At 42.5% G+C, this 18609-nt stretch overlaps 2 protein-coding genes across 7 annotated transcripts in view; both read right to left on the minus strand.

Annotated features, from left to right (window-relative positions):
- Window positions 1–3267, minus strand: part of tefb (TEF transcription factor, PAR bZIP family member b) — an 11382-nt gene extending 8115 nt beyond the window's left edge. The window contains exon 1 of the mRNA XM_076032252.1: window positions 2964–3267. Within this exon, the coding sequence (XP_075888367.1) occupies window positions 2964–3066 (103 nt within the window). The 5' untranslated portion in view covers window positions 3067–3267. The remainder of the gene's footprint in view (window positions 1–2963) is intronic.
- A 1341-nt stretch (window positions 3268–4608) lies between these two features.
- Window positions 4609–17981, minus strand: LOC142892245 (zinc finger CCCH domain-containing protein 7B-like). 6 transcript variants are annotated; one of them, XM_076032244.1, is made up of 24 exons: window positions 17776–17981; window positions 17473–17609; window positions 17349–17376; window positions 16140–16337; window positions 14351–14509; window positions 13986–14057; window positions 13654–13689; window positions 13519–13573; window positions 13119–13276; window positions 12106–12421; window positions 11938–12021; window positions 11226–11326; window positions 11041–11134; window positions 10701–10862; window positions 9922–10124; window positions 9398–9498; window positions 9123–9301; window positions 8150–8235; window positions 7811–7965; window positions 7560–7665; window positions 6631–6736; window positions 6009–6139; window positions 5742–5911; window positions 4609–5273 (listed from the first exon to the last, which is right to left on the minus strand). In XM_076032244.1, exons 2-24 carry the CDS (start codon window positions 17496–17498, stop codon window positions 5093–5095), a joined length of 2907 nt encoding a protein of 968 aa, XP_075888359.1. In that variant the 5' UTR covers window positions 17499–17609; window positions 17776–17981; the 3' UTR covers window positions 4609–5092. The 6 variants fall into 6 exon arrangements, with proteins under 6 accessions (XP_075888359.1, XP_075888360.1, XP_075888362.1 ...); XM_076032245.1 differs by lacking the exon at window positions 17776–17981 and adding an exon at window positions 17728–17742 and having other exon boundaries at window positions 17473–17611; XM_076032247.1 differs by lacking the exon at window positions 17776–17981 and having other exon boundaries at window positions 11226–11290; window positions 17473–17650.
- Between the last annotated feature and the right edge of the window lie 628 nt (window positions 17982–18609).

Consider the following 18609-nt stretch of genomic DNA (forward strand, 5'->3'; position numbering starts at 1 on the left):
ACAGCACAGTACACTCGTGGCCAAACACGTGCCCCCCGCCCCTACTCGCTCACGTGAAAGTACAAGCTGTCGATGGGCGTGGCTTACACACACTGCTGCGCACGTGGGCTCCGCTCCGAGTGCGAGCTGAAACAGCGGCCACGCGCCCCGTGCGTGCGTGCGTGCAGTTGCTGCTCGAGAGAACAACCGTTTCGTTCAGTCCCCTGAACCGAGAAGCACGACGAAGCGTCTGTATAACGTTTCAATACAAGTCGAAGCACTTCGCTTCGTTAATATTACCGTGGTTCACTGGTTAAACTGGAGTTTTCCCACACCACACCATACACACGCAGTTAATTATAATAATTTAAAAAAATAAATAAATACGTGAGAAGTTCTCACGTTTCTGTGCACGCGCGACTATACGGCACGCGACTGTCTCCAGCTCGATGTTTTTTTTCGGGGGGCGGTTCGGGAACACGATGTGCAAATACCACACCAATGTGTTGTTGTTGTTGTTGTTGTTGTTTTTAAGTCAAATCCGGATCAAGTAACCACATAACAAACTAAGGCGCTGTGTAGCCGGTGTGAACACATCGTCGAAGAAGAAGCCAGATGTTTTCATCCTCATGCAGAGAACAAAAGGAGCCGATAATACAATGTTTATGCTCCAGATGTTTCAGTTATCATTGATTTGCCAGACCCCGCCAATGACACTTCTCTCTTTACAAATACATAAACTGATCTAATATTATAACATAAAAAAAAAAACTTGGCATGCAAATGTCCTATCAGTTTGTTTTTCTTCTCCTGATATTGTAATGCGTCTGAATTGTTCACTGCAGAAAACAGACACCTTCCAAATGTGATTTGAAATGTTTAGACGCTAAACGGTTGTCATGCGTGTTACAAAATTGGTGGATCCAATTCCAAATTGGTTACAAGCAAGCGCTGCAAGTTTTTTTGGAACCCGGTTTGGTATTTACATTAGCTTCCACCTCTCCGGACTTTTCAAAATCATTGAAATACTGCATGTCCTTTTGGTATAACACCTGATAAATAGATGCATTTGTTTGCAACCCTAAGTTTGGCACTAAGCATCACACCAGATACATAATACCGATATTAGCATAATTTAAGCACTACCATTTTTTTTTCTAAATGAATATTGTACGTTTGTTGAATAATTTCAAATACGATGTAGGAATATTGAAAGTGAGAAGAGTACTTCATCTTCTTGACTATAGGAAGTTGCTCTTGTTAGGCAATCTGAATAAAACGGCACCACTTAAAAAAAAAACTCAGTTACACATGGAAAAGTGCTTTACTGGTGAAACAAGAAACTTATTGAGAACAAAATTGACCCATGAAGGGTCAAGGTCGAGGGTTAGGAGGAGTTCTACTCTGGCTTTTTCCATCTAATCAGACCAAAAAACCTATCTTACTGAAGCACACAAGTTCAAGAATGGTATCCAACCCTTATGATGGCTTGTGTGGAAATTGAGCATGCAGTAATGCAATTATACTTTTGTCTCGTTAATTGAGAAGCTGTGCGCGCGCGCGTTTCTTCTAGAATTGCAAAGGATTGCTTTCACTTGCCATTGACACGCCATGAATGTTTAAGCATACTGATAGGCAAAACACAAAACGGCCATCAACAACAGTTTTGGCATATAAACTGGGTGGATTTATTGCAAAATCACCAATAATATTAATTCCTAAATGAAGTAATGAAGATACTCCAATTCCAATTCCCACTGCTATGTTCTTCCCAACTGAGCAAGTGCATCCATTTATCTGAAGGGGATCATGTACAGCCCTCAAAACCTGCCCAAGAACGGATTTCCACCTGCCATCGGAAACATGCTTTCACAGGTCACACATTTACTGCTATTGACACTGGTTCTCGACCAAGTGACAGCAGGATGGCAAGATGGAGAGGCCTTGCACACCCATTTTGAAGGACCATCCCAAAATAGGTGGTACACAAAGAGCAGAAGTTGGAGTCATGGATGTGGTCTGTAAATGTATTCTGCAATATACCACTTTCATCTCTGTGTTAAACTCGACCTACGTTTCCTATGTGTGTGTGCATCTTAGGTTAAATGAGGACTAATATTCAAAACAGTAGCAATAACAGCGGTGACAAATAGAGCAATAGACGTAAATCACAAAAAAGACAAGCGCTCCGAGTATCTATTGTGACGCCACCCCGAGAGTGGAGTGTTTCAGTGCCATTGCATCACTTTGGAGGCTGCCCGTCTTTTGGCTGTCAGCATTTTCTTCATGCAGTTTGCTGATACAGAGCAGCTCGCTGCCTTTGATCACTAGGCGCAGTTTGAATTCTTAAGAGAGCACAACCCCTCGTTCCAATAAGCCTGGATCTGCCTTGCAACCACGGTTCCTTTTTGAGAATGCAGTGGTATGTCCTTCAAAACTAACAGATGGAAATCTGACTTGAAGGCTGTGATGTGTTGCGATTATAGTATTACTGTCTCTAGTCTGCGTTTCATATTACTTATTTCTACAGTTTAATGATGTGTTCACTCTGCTGTCTGTCTGTGTGTATGTACATGGGTATTCATCCAGTTGGCATTAAACTGCCTTTAGGGACAGGTGAACTTGAAAACAAAGTGACAAATAGGACTGCTTCATTTTTATACATTCAAATCAACATATAAACGGCTACTTGGACATCTGTCAATAATAATTAAAAAAAAAAAAAAAAATCCTTCACAAGCAGCTGAGCAGCCAGACAGCATGATTACTTCAATTCGTGTCATGCATACACAGGTCATGTATCTTTATAACTGGATATGACATGTCAAGTTGTTGTTGCTATCGAAAGTGCGCACTTCCTTCCACACGCACCCCCTAAAAAAAAGTTTCCCTACGAATGTGTTCGGCATATAAACAGATAAACAGACTAAAGACGTGTTTCGAGGATCTTCTTCTGCATGAAGAAAGCTAATAAACTGGCTTACCTGTGTCTTCGAAGAGAGGGAAGGAGAAGGGGTAGTCAGCCAAAGACCTCAGGAGGTCAGGGACGTCGCTTCTCTCCCCGAGGAGTTGGTTCGCCGTTGACATGTTGGACGAGTAAAAGGATGCGGTAAAAAAACAAAAACTATCGATAGCAATCTGAGAAAGAAGCCCGACTCGAGTGGAACCTCGACAGGAGTGAATATCCTCTGAGTCAGAGTCTGCTGCCGACTTCTAGTCACTTTTTCAAACAACTTTGCGGTAGGTCACATCACGGGGACGGCTGCATGTGTCCAAACAACTTGTATGCTAATCAGAGCAGAGACCGAGCCCTCTGGAATCCTACTGGGCTGACGGCACTGGGCCGCGCAGCCGTCAGTCAAACCGCACGGCCAAATGACACGCGAGGGGGCGGGCCGTCCTAGGCACAACCACAACAAGCCTTTGGTTCGTCGGGAGCACATTTTCCCTCCACGCACGACCGCACGTGCGGAGCAGAGGAGCCAGGTAGTTTCACAGCGCAACACGAGATCCAGGGGGCGGCGCTAGAGTTAGAAACAGGTCCAACACACAAAGGCGATGGCCACCATTCCAACATGTATTTACTAATACCGAGCCTGTTGTGAGTCTCGGTGACTCACGGGAGGGGGTCAGGTGATATACGTCCAGCTAGACGCAAATTATTTCACATTTCCTTTTTTTTTGTTGTTGTTGTTGTTGTTGTTGTTGTTTTTTTTTTCTTCTTTTTTTCTATGTCGCAGTGCTCACTTCCTTGCGCTGTGGTAGATGTGGGCTGCGACTTTTAAATCGCCGGTAATATGTTGTGCATGTTTGTGTATTCGTGACGACGCAACACATCTGCGGCTGTTTCTTCAGGGAGACCGGTTAAATCGGAGAGACGCAACACCGGCACGCCATTTTTTCATGTTGTTTTTCTCCTCTTATTTTCCCATACTATTGTCTTCCACGACGTCGATGAAAGAAATAATAACAACAATAACGATGATGGACAAACACAACCAAATACACGTCGGTACAAATTATGAATGCTTAAGGTGCACTTGAACAAAACATGTAGGTCAGGGGTGCTCACACTTTTTCAACATGCGAGCTACTTTTAAAATGACCAAGTCAAAAAAAAAGATCCGCCTATAACTATATAATAGGAAAACATATTAATTCAGAACAGTGATAAAGAAAGAGAAAGAAAGAACGAAGGAAAGAAAGAGGATTAAATGGGTCAACATGTTCCCATGTTCATGTATGCTTATCATTGCACAGAAAATTCATGGTTTCAAATTCTTAAGGTTATATCTGCCTATGTTTTAGTTTATCAGTAAAATTATGTTTACGTTAAGATTGTTTTGCTGTATATTTGTGTGTGTGTGTGTGTGTGTGTGTGTGTGTGACGCAGACGTTTTGCCAGCAGCATCTCCCAGGATCTCCGGCGCGTCTGCGGTGCGTGCGCACTTTGAAGCGCATTTTCCGAGCGAGGCGTCTCGTTGGCGTCTCGATCAGTTTACGCGAGCTCACGCGACAACCCCGGTAGTTTCGCGTGTATTTAATGAAGGCGAAAGAATCATTGTCTTTATTATCATCTTGCTTTTGACAGGTAACGGAATTGTTTCTTTTCTTTTTATTTTTCTCAATAATAATTTTATTTTTACTAGTGTCCGACGTGCACTTCGAGGCTTGTACCACAAGATGGCGCCCTTGGTGGCTGCATTTTGAAAAGTATGACTAAACCGTAATTATTTTCTCGTATTATGCATTTCTTTTTGGAGTATACAGCAGAGTAAGTAAAAACATCCTCATAAAATACACAAGCTTGAGTCTTTGTTTGAGTTTAAAACTTTAAGACTTTTATTTTGTTGAAGATTTGAACTTTGAGAAGCAATTTCCAAGTTATATATATTTCTTTTTTATTTATTACTTTCACATTATACCTCCTCGTTATTACCCTGCAGAACAATATTTGTAAGACCCACCTGACTACCTCAAAAACATCCACTTCCCACCAGCCTGCTAAATGAACACATGTATTTGGCTCATTTGGGCTATTTGTGCCCAAATGCAAAAACTGAGAATAACATAACAAAAGAATATGGCTAAAGAGGATGAAAAATACATCCACTCAATCCTGAATTAAAAAGTTGTATTTGCCAAAATAAAAGTCATCGGGCATGACGAGCATGTCTTCCCTAGCTTTGGCTAGCTTCTGTCGCAGGAAGTCCCGCCTCACTATCCACTCCTGCAGCTCCTCTTGACCGTGAGCGAAGTCGCAGCTCACGCCATCAGAGCAGCCATCCTCTGACCTGTTGAGAAAGATTTTAATGATGAGCTTTTTCATTCGGTTCAAAAAATATCTTGTATTCCAACGCTAGTGAGATTATAACTAGAATGGGCTCATCAGCTGAGAAAAATGAAATACTGTCAGAATAAAATGACCTCAAATATAATAGGTTCTTACAAAATATTTTTTTAATTATTTATTTATATTTACATTCAAGTTATGTTTTATTAGCAGTCCTTTTTATCCAGACTGGTAACTGAGTGCAGATTTTTGCATACAAATATGTCTATATGTTAATAGCTAATTTTATTTTCTTGTGCTTCATGTGTATTGTTGTGTTGTAAGGGTTTTTAGGGTTTTTGTTTTTTTTTTGCTGTCCCTGAATCCCTCCAATCCTGCCTTACATTCAGAGTTGCCCCCTCACTCTGAATGTAAGAATGTAAAATCTAAGTTCTGGTCTCATAAAAAAAAAAAAAAAAAAAATCCTTACTTTGGGCAAAGTTCAAAGCTTCTGCCAGGAAAACGGTGGCTCCACATTAAAGCTTCTTCCTCCCCCTCGCAGCTGAACACTCGGTCCTTGTGCTTCTCGGTGGAGATGTGCCTCTGCCACTGTCGCTCGCCATTACTGTGCCTGCCGCACAGATGGCAGTAGAAGGCGTTCTGAAACGAGAGGACACTTCTTGGTTAACGGTGGCGTCTTTAGGACTGAGTTTCACATACTGAACTGCAAGTGAACAACGAAAGATAAGGCGCCCACTTGTGGCTCGGGGTAATCGGTGGGCATGATGATGGTTTTCTTCTCGACGGCAGACGCTGCTGGCGTGGCTGTCGCTTCACCCGACTGCCGGTTGTCCAGCCACATGTCGTACATCTGCTGCATGTCCAGCACTGCGGGCGCAAACACAGACAAAAATTAAATAAATGAATGAAAAAAAAAAAGAGGGAGTGCGGTCAAAAAAAAAGGTGTGCCACAAGGTTCAGTTTTGGGCCCTGTCCTCTTCACATTATATATAACTACACGTTAAATATTATAGAACATTTTTTCATCATTATTATTGCTTTTCTCATTTATACGCAGATGATACAATCTTATATTGCATCGCTAACTCTCCTGAATTAGCCATAACAAACCAGCAAGCCTCTTTCAATACTCTTCAGACAGCAATTATTCATCTTAAACTCACCCTGAACTCACATAAAACTAAATGGATGCTCTTCTCAAATTCTGGTAACACATGCTCAAATTTTCACATCCTCACTCAACATGGTTCCCAAATCAAAAAAGCCTCTGAATATAATTATCTTGGCATTTGGATCGACGATAAACTTACATTCAGTTCCCACATCGATCAACTTGTAACATCTGCGACAGAACTCACAGTTTGTGTTCTTCATGTACGTCCACAGCTCCTTCTCCTCTTGGCTATGAGCGTAGGTGCAAGGGGAGTAGCTGCATTTCTTCTTCTCCAAAATGTGGTGACATATCTGCCGGGAGAAGAACCAAACGCAAATTCAATCTAAAAATTTGCCACGTGTTCTTTCAGCCGCCGCCGTTCTCCGTTCACAGCAGGGCTGTGTCCTCTGTCTGTTTTTAATTCAAGTTCTGAAATGAACGGAGCAGTCATTTATTTTGCAAATGATCCGCAGCCTGTCGAGGTTGCGGATGACGACGTGATCAATGAAATTTCAGAGGGGCCAAAATTTAAAACTTGGACAAAGTCTCGGTCCGACATCAATATTGATTGAAAAAAATCTTGTGAACCTTTTTATATGGACTCAAACAAGTTTTGCTTCCACCTGAATGTGGAACAAGCAAAGCTTAATGCTACACAAGAAAATAAATTCATATTGCACACATGCAAAATTGAATTTCAAATTAAAAAACTCCAAATAAATAAATTGAATGTAGAAATAAATTGTACGCCTGGTTATTATTTGCAGCCTGCTGATTTAAATTTTCCAACAGTAACATTTTTCCACGGGCTAATAATACATTTAAAAGTAAAATAACAATAAACTAATAATAAAGTCATAATAATAATATTCTTCAATGAACTTCCTGTCGTCATTGAGCAGAGGATTGTGGAATTTGTAATATTAGCGGTACACGTGCTGTGTAATAGCGGGCCAGCAGCTCGAGTCGTGACTTTGTATTGCCTTGCGGACCAAATATAATGACACTGCGAGCCAAATTTGGCCCGTGGGCCAGAGTTTGACACATCTGGTTTAGAGGCTGGCATAAACATTTTCGTTTGCACATCATTGTGGGGAAAAAAAAATGAAGCAGAGGAGAGGAGGCCAAACCTACATCGTAGTGCAAAGGGAAGTTCTTGGAATGTGGTATAGGTCGGACCGGAAGCCATCGACTCTTCTCGGATGATCTGACCAGCAGTAACCATCTGTCTCGAGTCCATCTGAGGGTCGCCGGGAGAAGACAAGAGTAGCAGAGGGCAAAAGGTCAAAAGCGACCGTGCAAATCTCAGACCCAGCGGGCCCCCAGTGGTTTGCAGCCGAGTCGTGTGGGCAAAGTGCAGCCTTCTCACGGCGTCAATCACTCACGCGTGTCTGGCCTTTGCACTGCAGTACTGCAGCGCTTCGTCCGGCTCGTTGGTCAGGCCGCCCCGCCAGCACTGAGCGCAGACGAACTTCAGCTTCAGATTCAAACCGCCTCCTGCACTTCCTTTGGCTTTATTCATCTCGCCGTAGGGCAGCTTCTTAAATCAAAATGGAGAAATCCGCATCAGTTAGTCTGACCTGAAGCATTTCAATCCATTAACAGTCATGTTAGAAAATCAGACGGTTGAGTATGGTTCTGCTGTGTCGCTGCTCCAACGTGTCACTTAACGTTTTGTGGAGAACCAGACGCTGAAAAAAGAAGATGGATATGTTTGAATTCACCTTGTTTTCCTTCCGTTCGCACGAGCTGTGACTCGAGCTAACGCGATACTTTGAAGACAGTTTCACGATTTCATCGTGGCTGATGCCTGAGAAAACAAAAAACAACTTGTTCCAATTCCATGACGATCAGGGCAGGAAATGAAAGCTGAAGGATCAACGCATAAATATAGTTACTATTGTCATCCATCAAGTTACAAATGTACGGTTTTACAAAAGAACAACATAAAAAATTGTCAGGCCCTTTATTGTTTCTCGATTTAGATGTTCAGTTGTAGTAATTCAACTTTGTTCCTTACAGTGTTCATTTTGTTGAAGAAACTTTTTCGTCATAGTTATCGTCAAAGACCTTTATTTCGGACTAAAACAAGAGGAAAACTAAATAAAAATCCATTTACAAGGACTCTGACGATGACGAGGTGTATTGACATTTCCGTCGACGAGATTATCTGGGACAGACCAGTTTGAGACCCGATGTCAACACCGGGGGAGGAAGAGGCCACAGGACATTTGGACGTACCTCACATTTGATATGAAAGAAAATGAAAGACTTTCTAAAAACTGTGGCGCCAAGATATCAGGAATCGACTAAATCTGTTGTAATTCTAGTCAACTGAACTGATTATGACATTTAGTCAACTAAAACTAAAACAATTGATAATTAATGATGATTAAATTACGACTAAAACTAAATAACACATTTTAGTCAAAAGACTATGACAAAAACTAAATCAAATTCTGCTGTCAAAATGAACACTGGTTCCTTAAAAACATAGTTTTGTTGCTTGAATGTCATGTTTGAACAGTATGAGACTTTGCCAGCTCAAATTTGTGTTTAAAAAGACTAAAAAACACAGATACTTTCATTAACTTGTAGAGCTCTGCACATTAAAGTCATTGCACCTTCGGGCCGTTTACATTCCCGAAGACTTGAACCTATCAAGGTGGTTTTGCCACTGCCGCGTCATGTCTTCACCTGTGTCATGCTGCACCCTCCAGGTTTTGAGCTCGATGAAGGAGTGGGCGAAGATGCACTCGTCCTCTTTCAGGCAGCCGTGGCGGATATTGCGGCACATGTACATCTGGCACAGGACGCTCAAGGAGCGGACCTTGGTGTGGTTTTCTCTGTAGCCCTTCGCCACAAACACCAGGCACCTGAACAATGAAAAATTAAGAGATTAATAATTAGTCTATTAAGGAGGGGCACGAGTCACAAGATGAGGACGGGGGTTTAAACGTCCACACGCTCACTTGTTGGCGTCAAAAGTGTGGCGGGCTCTCGCGTTGCTGCAGTAAGTGTGTCCGTCTTTGCAGCGCTCACTGATGATCCTTGGCTCACTGTCAAAGCATTCCTAAATGAAAAAGTGTAATTTTATTTGCTTTGTTTGCCATGTGCAGAACGCATATAAAGTGACATATAGCTGCGTTCAGACTGCAGGCGAATCCGATTCAAATCTGATTCCATCTCTAATTTCAGGGCTGACTGTCCACAGTGTTTTCAGCAAGTGACCAAATGGGATCTGGCATCACGGACAGTCAAAACCGATGTGGTTTCAATCAGTTTTACAAAAATGGGATTTCATGTGATTTCTGACCGTTCACACTACAAAAGAGCCATCCGGTTTCAATCTGGATGGGCTGAAAATCAGAGTTTGGCTGGCAGTCTGAATGCGGCTACAAACACACATGACACAAACACTTTTTAAACACTCATTTCAAAAATGTAACAATAAGTACGTAACAATTAATAATTTCGTGTGGGCAAGCGCACTGACCTGACAGAGGAAGACGTACTCGCCACTGTGGTCCTGCAGGAGGTGCTTGATGTTGTTCACGGGGTCCATCTTCAGAGCGGCCGTTTCAAAGAGCCGCTTCCTGTCCAGCCTCCCGTTCCTCTCTTCTGTCCAGACGTCGATCTCCAGCTGGTTGAAGGCAAAGTTGCAGTCCTCCCCGTACTTGCACAGGCCATTCGGCTTGTCTGGTACGAAGTAAAACAGACCATCTTTTTGGCATAGGTTGTAAACTGTACCACATGATACCCATCTTTTTTTTTCATCCCAGACTCCAGTGGCACGATAATGCTTGTAATCCATAATTATCCAAAAATAAGGAGAGAAAATGCTGTTATGACGGAGAACATCATATTTAGCCCTCTGTTTGCAGCAGCTTGCTAAAAATGTATACCTTGGTGTACCTTTTAAATCGAGAGTGTTGTCACTAGCTTAGAAAAAGGTATTAGTAAGGTATCTGTGCCCTTGGTGACATCACAGAATACTGACTTTCTGAGAAGTGTGAATAGACAGTTTGGACTTTTCTTATTTCGAGGGATGTCCAACCCACAAATTAGTGGAGACACATACGGTACATGTTAAGGGGGAATAAATGATGATTCTTAATCCAAAACATATCCCAAACACTTGAGTTGTTCAAAAACTTGACTGCATTATGAGAAAAATAAAAATTTAAATTTAAATAGAAACAAACTATCAAATAAACGAATCAAAAAACGAGCAACTCTCAATGTTAATCAGCCATGCTACTGGCAAATTCGTACCCTTGCAGAGCTTATACGGCCCAGTGAAGCCCATCCACCTGGGAATGGGTCGCACCCTGGTCCACTCGGAGGGAGGCTGCGTCTTTCGCCGACACAACAGAATGTCTTGCTTGCAGTCGTGGACAAGGTCTGGCTTGTGAGCAAAAGAGTCCGTCCCTCGGCCTGAGAAAAAGGTGAGTAAAGGAAGAGGCAGACTGTGGTGAAAACTTTGACGACATTTAAACTTTCTTCATTTTCAACCTGCAATGTTTTTTGTCCTTTGTGGATCAGCAATAAACAACAAACTACACACTGACAGCGGCGGAAACTGAAGGAGGACGCACAAGAGAGTTGGAAATACCTTTCAGGAAGAAACATTGGGAGCAGGTCTGCAAGAAGTCGTGCGTGGTGGACAGGGGATTCGCCACTGCAACCAGCTCCTGGCCGTTTCTCTCCTTTGGTGGCGTGACAAAGGTTTCGGTCAAAAGTGTCATAAAACGGCAAAAAGTCCCAATTCGGCGGGACTCCAAAGCCAGGAGGCCTTACGTTGTTGTTGGCGCTCCTGGGTGACTGCGCTGCAGATGATGAGCTACTGCGACGGCTTGCAGGAGCTGAGGGACGACCAGAGAGCCAACCACCGTTGGTTCCTGCAGCGCGACAATAATGTTTCAGAAAGCCGTCATATCCACTTAAAGGTCAAGTGTGTAATGTTTGGAGATTTGATCAGAAGAAACAGGGACATCAAGTGGTCATATTTTAGAGTGCAGCACTCTTTGATTCACCCTCCCTTGCTTGCCATATGTAGAGATATATCTCTGTATGTGTGTTTAGATAGATATATACAAACATATATATATAAATATATATATACACTTACATATACACACATACATATAGTATACACATATATTAAATATATATACATGTGTACACATATATATATATATACACACACACACACACACACACATACATACATACACATATATACACACATACATATATTATACACATATATTAAATATATATACATGTGTACACATATACTGTACTGTACACATATACTGTGTATGTATATATATATATATATATATATATATATATATATATATATATATATATACGTACATACACACACACACACACACACACACACACACACACACACACACACACACACACACACACACACGCACACACACACACTGGACGTTTAAAATCAGTGATTGTTCAAACAGAGGACAAGAGGGTTTCCTGCCTGTTTCTCCAAACGGTACTTCCTCTGAGGGGAACGGCTCCAGAACGTCAAGGCAGTCAAGGTGCTCCACGGATTTCAAACCACCTACATCATCATCGTATTCATTTATCCCAAAATACACATCACCCATCCCCCCAGTTTATGCAGTTATGATGTGGACTCACTCACACACACTCGGCTTCGTCTTGGGAAATTCATCCAGGCAATCCATGTGGTCTAGAGTATCCAGCGCTCCCAGTGAGACGGCCCCGCCTCCGTTTGCAGAGTATGAATGGTCGCCCAGGTCGACCAGGTCGTCCAAGTCGTCCAAGTCGTCCAGAGTGTCCAATGTGTCCAGTGTGTCCAGTGTTGCAGGTTTGGCACTACCGCCCGAAATGGCATCCAGGGAGTTGAGAAGGCCGACGGAGGATTGGAAGAAGGTTGGGGGCAGTTGGGGTGTTGGCAACGGAAATCCGGAATTGGACATCGTGAAAGGAAGTGAGATCTGGAAACAGGCGTTGGGACGCAAGAGAAAAAAAAACAGACACTCAATTTCCATTTAAGGCGGGAGGGTTTTAAGTACTCTTTGCTCATGATGTGTTTTTTCTGTTGCAAGCAACGATGGCATTAGAGCACTCCAACAGTCCCGGGTATCAATCCTAGGAAGGCCACTCGTTTGCATTAAAAGAGCTCCGACCAGCTGTCACTTAAAATATCACCATATAACATGAAAATTAGTTTTCCCGTCATAACGTCAATCCAGCCGCCTCGCACCATTAATCACCTCTGATCAACTCTGAATGATCAGGAAGTAGTCGATTTAGCCCTCTGTTTGCAGCCTCCTGTGAAAACACTTAAACCTTGTACATGCTTTGAAGAGGCCATAAACAAGGCAGCCAGGATAAAGAAACCTGTTGCATGTCTGACAATCGATTGTGCAGAGATGTGGAGTTGGGAGAATTGCTCCCTCTAGTGGCAGCTGAATATAAAATTAAAGGTAAGAACCAGCAGAAAAAGAAGTGATCTGTGGTGTTGCTCCGTGCTAATCAAGCTTCTGGAATGTTTCATAAATAAGTTAATTCATCAGTTTCAATGAAGCACTCTATGGCCAAAGATGCCTTTTGTCCTACGGTCAGTGAAGAAGCTTGGAGTCTGCAGGTTAAAAAAAAACAAAAACAAAAAAAAACCAAACTGATTGGTACCTCAGTTTCATCCTGCCCATTCGGGACGGAGTCAAGCAGACTGTCCAAGTCGTCTCCGATCAGCTCAAAGTCGTCCAGATAGTCCAGTGAGTCGGGAGCTGTGGGGGACAAAGGAGCTGTCGAGGGAATGGTGCCCCGGGGCATGCTGGGAAAACTTACTGAAGGAAAGCAGGAAGGAACTTATTTAGATGCTACTTTAAAAGGGGCAAAACAAACAAAACCTTTGCTGCAAGCAGTTTAACCATCATGTTGCTCTCACATCACTGTTCATTTGATATATATATATATATATACATATATATATATATATATATATAGTATTAATCGTATTATTACGATAGATTCTGGTTCGTAAACTCAGTGGTTTGAATAAAAATTTAAAAAAGAATAAAAATCTCACCAGGTGGAATGCCATGCAGAGGATTCAAACCATTTTCCGCATGAGCGGCGGGCACCTGAAAGAGAAGACAACCCCCAGTGCACTCAGAGGAACTTTCATATACGCTGTCATGCATATGCTGTTAATAGGACTGACCTTGATGGCTTCTACGTTCATGTTTACTTCCGTTTCCTGTCAAAGAAAACAGAAGACGTGAAGCAGCAGACACAGGTGGAATAATGAGCATTAAGAGCGAAAAAGCTGCATGTGGTAGCATTTAGAGAGAAAAACAAGGTGGTTTAAAGGGGCAATAAGTGGTTTTCATCATTGTCATATGCAAGGTAATAGAAATTGGTATGCGAGGTTGTCATTTCTTCTAAGGGAAGAGTGTCACATCATGCACCCTCTCTGTCTGTTTCAATCCTGTCCTTATGAAGTGAACGACAAAAAAGTGCATTGCCGCTTTAAAGTAAAGTCATTTAACTTACCCCTGTAGAATTGTGGTTTTTCAGGCCCAGATAGACGGCCAGCTCCTGCGCCAGCTCATTCACATTCTTGTCCTGTGAACATGCGTTTAAAAAAATATATAAATCAGCTTCTGCAAGAGCGTCAAGTGCACACCAGTGAAGGTCTGTGTCTTCAACATCAACCTAGAGCTGATTTGCAAACATCAAACTATCTTACATGACAGCAGATATTTACTCCTAAGTCGAGACTTTGTAGCTTCTGCTCCAAGTTTGGCCGACAATTATAACATCCCATAATCCAAATGCATTAAAAAAAAAAAAAAAAAAATGAGCCACATATACTCAGTCGGAGAAGGAGCACACAGTATGATGGCCGGTCTCTTTACCAGTCGAGAGATGAGCAGAGAGTCTGTGATGCAGTCGTAGGCCTCCCTGTACCTCCCCAGTTCCTTCAAGCACAGCGCCTTCCTGTGCAGGGCCTGCCGACTTTCCTTGCACGCCGTCAGGGCATTGTCGCAGTCCCTTATGCCCCGGTCGTACTTCCCCTGGAGAGAGACGTATGAAAAATGCGAGCGAACACAAAACTGAGTTAAATTCTGCATTACCTTTCCATAAAGACGTTGAATTCTGTATTTTCACAATGATTTTAATTTGAATAGCTTAGTGTAGACAACTCAACCTTTCTCCTCCTACACCTCTGTCTTCAGAGTGCTGGGTTTTAAGCTCAGGAATCTGGTACCAACAATAAAAACATCCTAGTGATTTAGTAGAGGGGCCTGGGCCTGGGAAGGTTAATCCCACCACCAGAAGCATTTAAGTAAACAAACCTCACTCTCTGTGTCGAGTGGCAAGAGCAGATGCAATTTCCTCGCTGAGGCACTGTGAACGTTTTACTTGAGAGCACCGCTGTGCGATTACTCGATTTTAAATCGAGTAATCGCACAGCAAATCTGACAATCGATTTTCCTCTTGCATGCTTGTGCGACTTCTTTTATAAAATGTGAAAGTTTTGCACTTTCTTCATTCATCGTTGTTCGAGATGATAGAACAACCTTTTATTTTGAAAGTGTCAGTCAAGGTTGTCCCTTTATCCACAGGGGGATTCATTTGTGTTTGGTTCTTAAGTTTTCACTTTATTCCCAAATAAAGGGAACTTTACCTTTGTTTATGAAGAACCTGTTCATTTTCAAGTGCAGTTTGGTGAAAGTCAGATTCTCACTTCATGAATCCCAATGGACTCATCTTTGTTTGGTCAAGAAGACTGTAAATGTTGTCACCTGACTAAACCCAATGAGGATTTGCAGTATATTTGAGTTGAACTTCATGCCCCAATTGGGAAATTTCTTTGCTGTTATTTTTCTGTTAAAATAAAGACAAAATATTTGAAATAACTTATTCAATTGTCTTTTGTAGTTGTACCAAAAAAAAAAAAATTAAATCGAAAATCATGTTTTCAGAGAAAAAGAAAAAAAAATCTGGATTTTACATTTGTCCAAAATCGCCCAGCCCGTCTGAGCTCATCACGACAGCTTTTCAAAGTTCAAGTGAAAGGCAAAGCGACTCCGATAGCTGTGGCCGCGGTGCACAGCTGCACCGCGGCCACAGCCAAAACAAAGCAACAGCCTGTTGCTATATCTACGCAGGTTCCAAAAGATAAATACAGGCTCTTTCCACTCACTCTCCAAGCTGACTTGTAATTCATTTGTGCTTCCTTTTTAACGCTTGCGTCCATCAGAAACTCTAGAATCTAAAGGACTGAAGCTGATGATCAACAAAGGCCGCTCCCATTGTCAATGTTGATGTGTGTGCGTGTTTGAGTGAATGGAAAGAGTCGTCGCTGGTGTGAACATGTGACAGATGTTTTCAGCCCCGTTGCATTTACTTCCCCAAACAACGTTCAGCAAAACTAGGACTGGCTGAATTTTTCCTTCAACACTTTTTTTCCCATTTGACCCACATTGAAAAACAGTACCATGACCCATCCTGACCCACCATGTGGGAGACAAATGGGCCCTGTTCTTCATCCCAAGGCTCATTCATCAGATCTGGACAACAATCTATCTGGTATTTCCAATTAGGAAAATATTTAATAACAGTAGAAAAAAAAAATTCCTGCCGTTGAATCTGATTTGCAGAGCACTGGAGCGCCGTCTCGCTGGTGAAAACGCGTCTTACCATGCTGTGATAGGCGGCAGCCCGGCCCACGTACAGCCGCTCCAGCAACTCCTCGGACAGGTGGATCTTCTTCTCTCTCACGTCGTGCCAGATGTCCAGGCCTTTGCTGAACTCCCCCGCCGCTCTCTTCCAATCTTCATCCATGAGGAAGTCGTTGGCCCTACTCAGCAGGTCGCTCACCAGCTTTGTCATGAACTCCTGGAAGGAGCAGAACAGTGGAAGGGAATGCAAGAGTACCGCCCAAATGTTGTGGCCCGTTGGTATCTGCCCTGCTTGTTTGACCGTCATCACGCCTTTGGAAGGAATTAAAAAAAAAAAAAAAAAAACTGCACTGGATGAGTCAACGAAAAACCAGATGCAAACATTTAGCTACGGCGTGCCGCGCTCATGTCACTTAGCGCTAGTTTTGAACTTCAGTGTCTGTCTGGTGTTGGCCGAAAAAATAAACCATTCAAAAAAAATGACGCCAGAAAATCTGTCGTTTGGATGGACACAGTTGACAATGGTACAAAAATACTCGCAAGTACGTCAGACGTTGCGGTGCCACCTGTTGCGACATCAATTAGTGATCTGTTGGCAGGAGCACTGTACTGAAAAAAAAACCCCAACTTATTCTTGGAATGCCCACAAGACCGGAGATAGCAGTTTTGCCACGCCTGCAATCTATAAAACTGCACGGACGTCGTCACATCGTTGGTTCACTATTGGGTGTTGTTGTTGTTGTTTTGCTTTTGCTGTGATCATTTTTGGATGACCCCGGGGTTGCTGTACATCTAACAGTAAACCTGCAAGAAATGACTCTGATCCTCGGCTACTTTGCCTTATTTCTACTGGGAGTTAATTAACCACCAACTACGAACGAGCTATTGAACATCCAGGAAGACCCGAAGATATCTGCACTGGATATCTGCTGGATGGTTTGAACATCCATGCAGGAGATTCCTTCACCGAATGAATTCATAAAGGTGTCATTTACACCAAGCAACATCTTCACCAGGGCTGCTAGGACAGTGGTTTTCATCTTAAACGTAAAACCTTCCAAAAGTTCCAAACTGAAAAATCTTTCAACTAATTCTGCACCTCAGGTTTCCCAGAGGCCAATTGACGAACCCACGCAATCTATTAGCTAGGACAATGCATGTCGTACACACAAAATGAGCATGAGTTTGCAATAAAATGCAAGCAGGAAATCAACAGAGTAGTTGGTACCTCGGGACTCCGACGTTCAGGGTCCGCCCTGAAAGAGGAGAAAAATTGCTTATGACTGCTTAGTTGCTTGTTTGTTTCTTTTTAAAAGACGACAGCAGGGATGTTTCCACTTTTCACGGCCTACCTTAGTGTCCGTCTGGCGGGGTCCATCGTTTGAACACTATGGAGAGGCCACAGGCGCTCATTAATACGTCATCTCGCTCACGGGCTGATGTTACGCTGAGCGATCAGTTCGTATCACCGTGAATGTCAAACGTCAAACTCTGAGGCTAAGATAAAACACGCAAACAAACTCAGAATCGGCTTGCGCGTAACGCGTTTCGCACTGGCCAACACGGACTTTGAAGGAGTGAACGTGCGATCGTGCGCAACTACTTACCTTCAACAGATGTGTAGGAAGGGGGTCGGGGGGGGGGACTTCACTTACTTCACGAAAGTTTAGAAGCGCGCGATTTAGTGTCCGGATGTAGGGAAAGATGCACAGACAATCTCTGCGCCGTGCGAACCAGAGCGACGCAACGCTATGCGGAAGAAACACCCGCACCGTCCTACTCCCGAAGCTCCAGCAATAAGTTTCGTTTCAGCTGCAGGAGCCGTAAATTCCGTCCGCGCGATTACCGAGAACATTATCTTCCGCGCACGTTTTCTTCTTCGTCTGTCATTGACTTTCACTTTTGCGCTGCATACCGCTGCTAACCGCCGGGGAGGATAGGAGCGACCTCGAGTGACCTGTCTTGGTTTTTAAAGTTCACAAGACATTGCGTGGTTCTATTAGGAGGTGATACACGTGACTGTGTTTGTCTAAATGCGAATGTGTTCCTCCTCTACGAATTCGTGACGACTCACTTTTATTATTAACTTCAACTTCAAACTTTATTTATTTTTGCACTTTTCATGCATGAAAAATGCAACCCAAAGTGCTTCACAGATTAAAACCAAAATAAAATGGCAAAACATGCAGCAAAATGAACAAATAAAAGCTCCCTCTCACCCCCTCAAATGGACCCGCCCCTCCACACAAACACACACATGGATAAAATAGCATGGCACTAATTATTATTATTATTATTATTATTATTATTATTATTATTATTATTATTAGAATATTATTATTATTAGAATATTATTATTATTATTATTATTATTATTATTATTATTATTATTATTATTATTATTATTATTATTATTATCATTACGTTTTGAAAACGTACTTTACAAAGACTAACTTTATAGTCTTAATAATTTTAGAACATACAAAACT

The sequence above is a fragment of the Nelusetta ayraudi genome, unplaced genomic scaffold (genome assembly GCF_046127955.1).
Source record: "Nelusetta ayraudi isolate G7.1 ecotype Tasmania unplaced genomic scaffold, CSIRO-AGI_Nayr_v1 ptg000034l, whole genome shotgun sequence".
Lineage (NCBI taxonomy): Eukaryota > Metazoa > Chordata > Actinopteri > Tetraodontiformes > Monacanthidae > Nelusetta > Nelusetta ayraudi.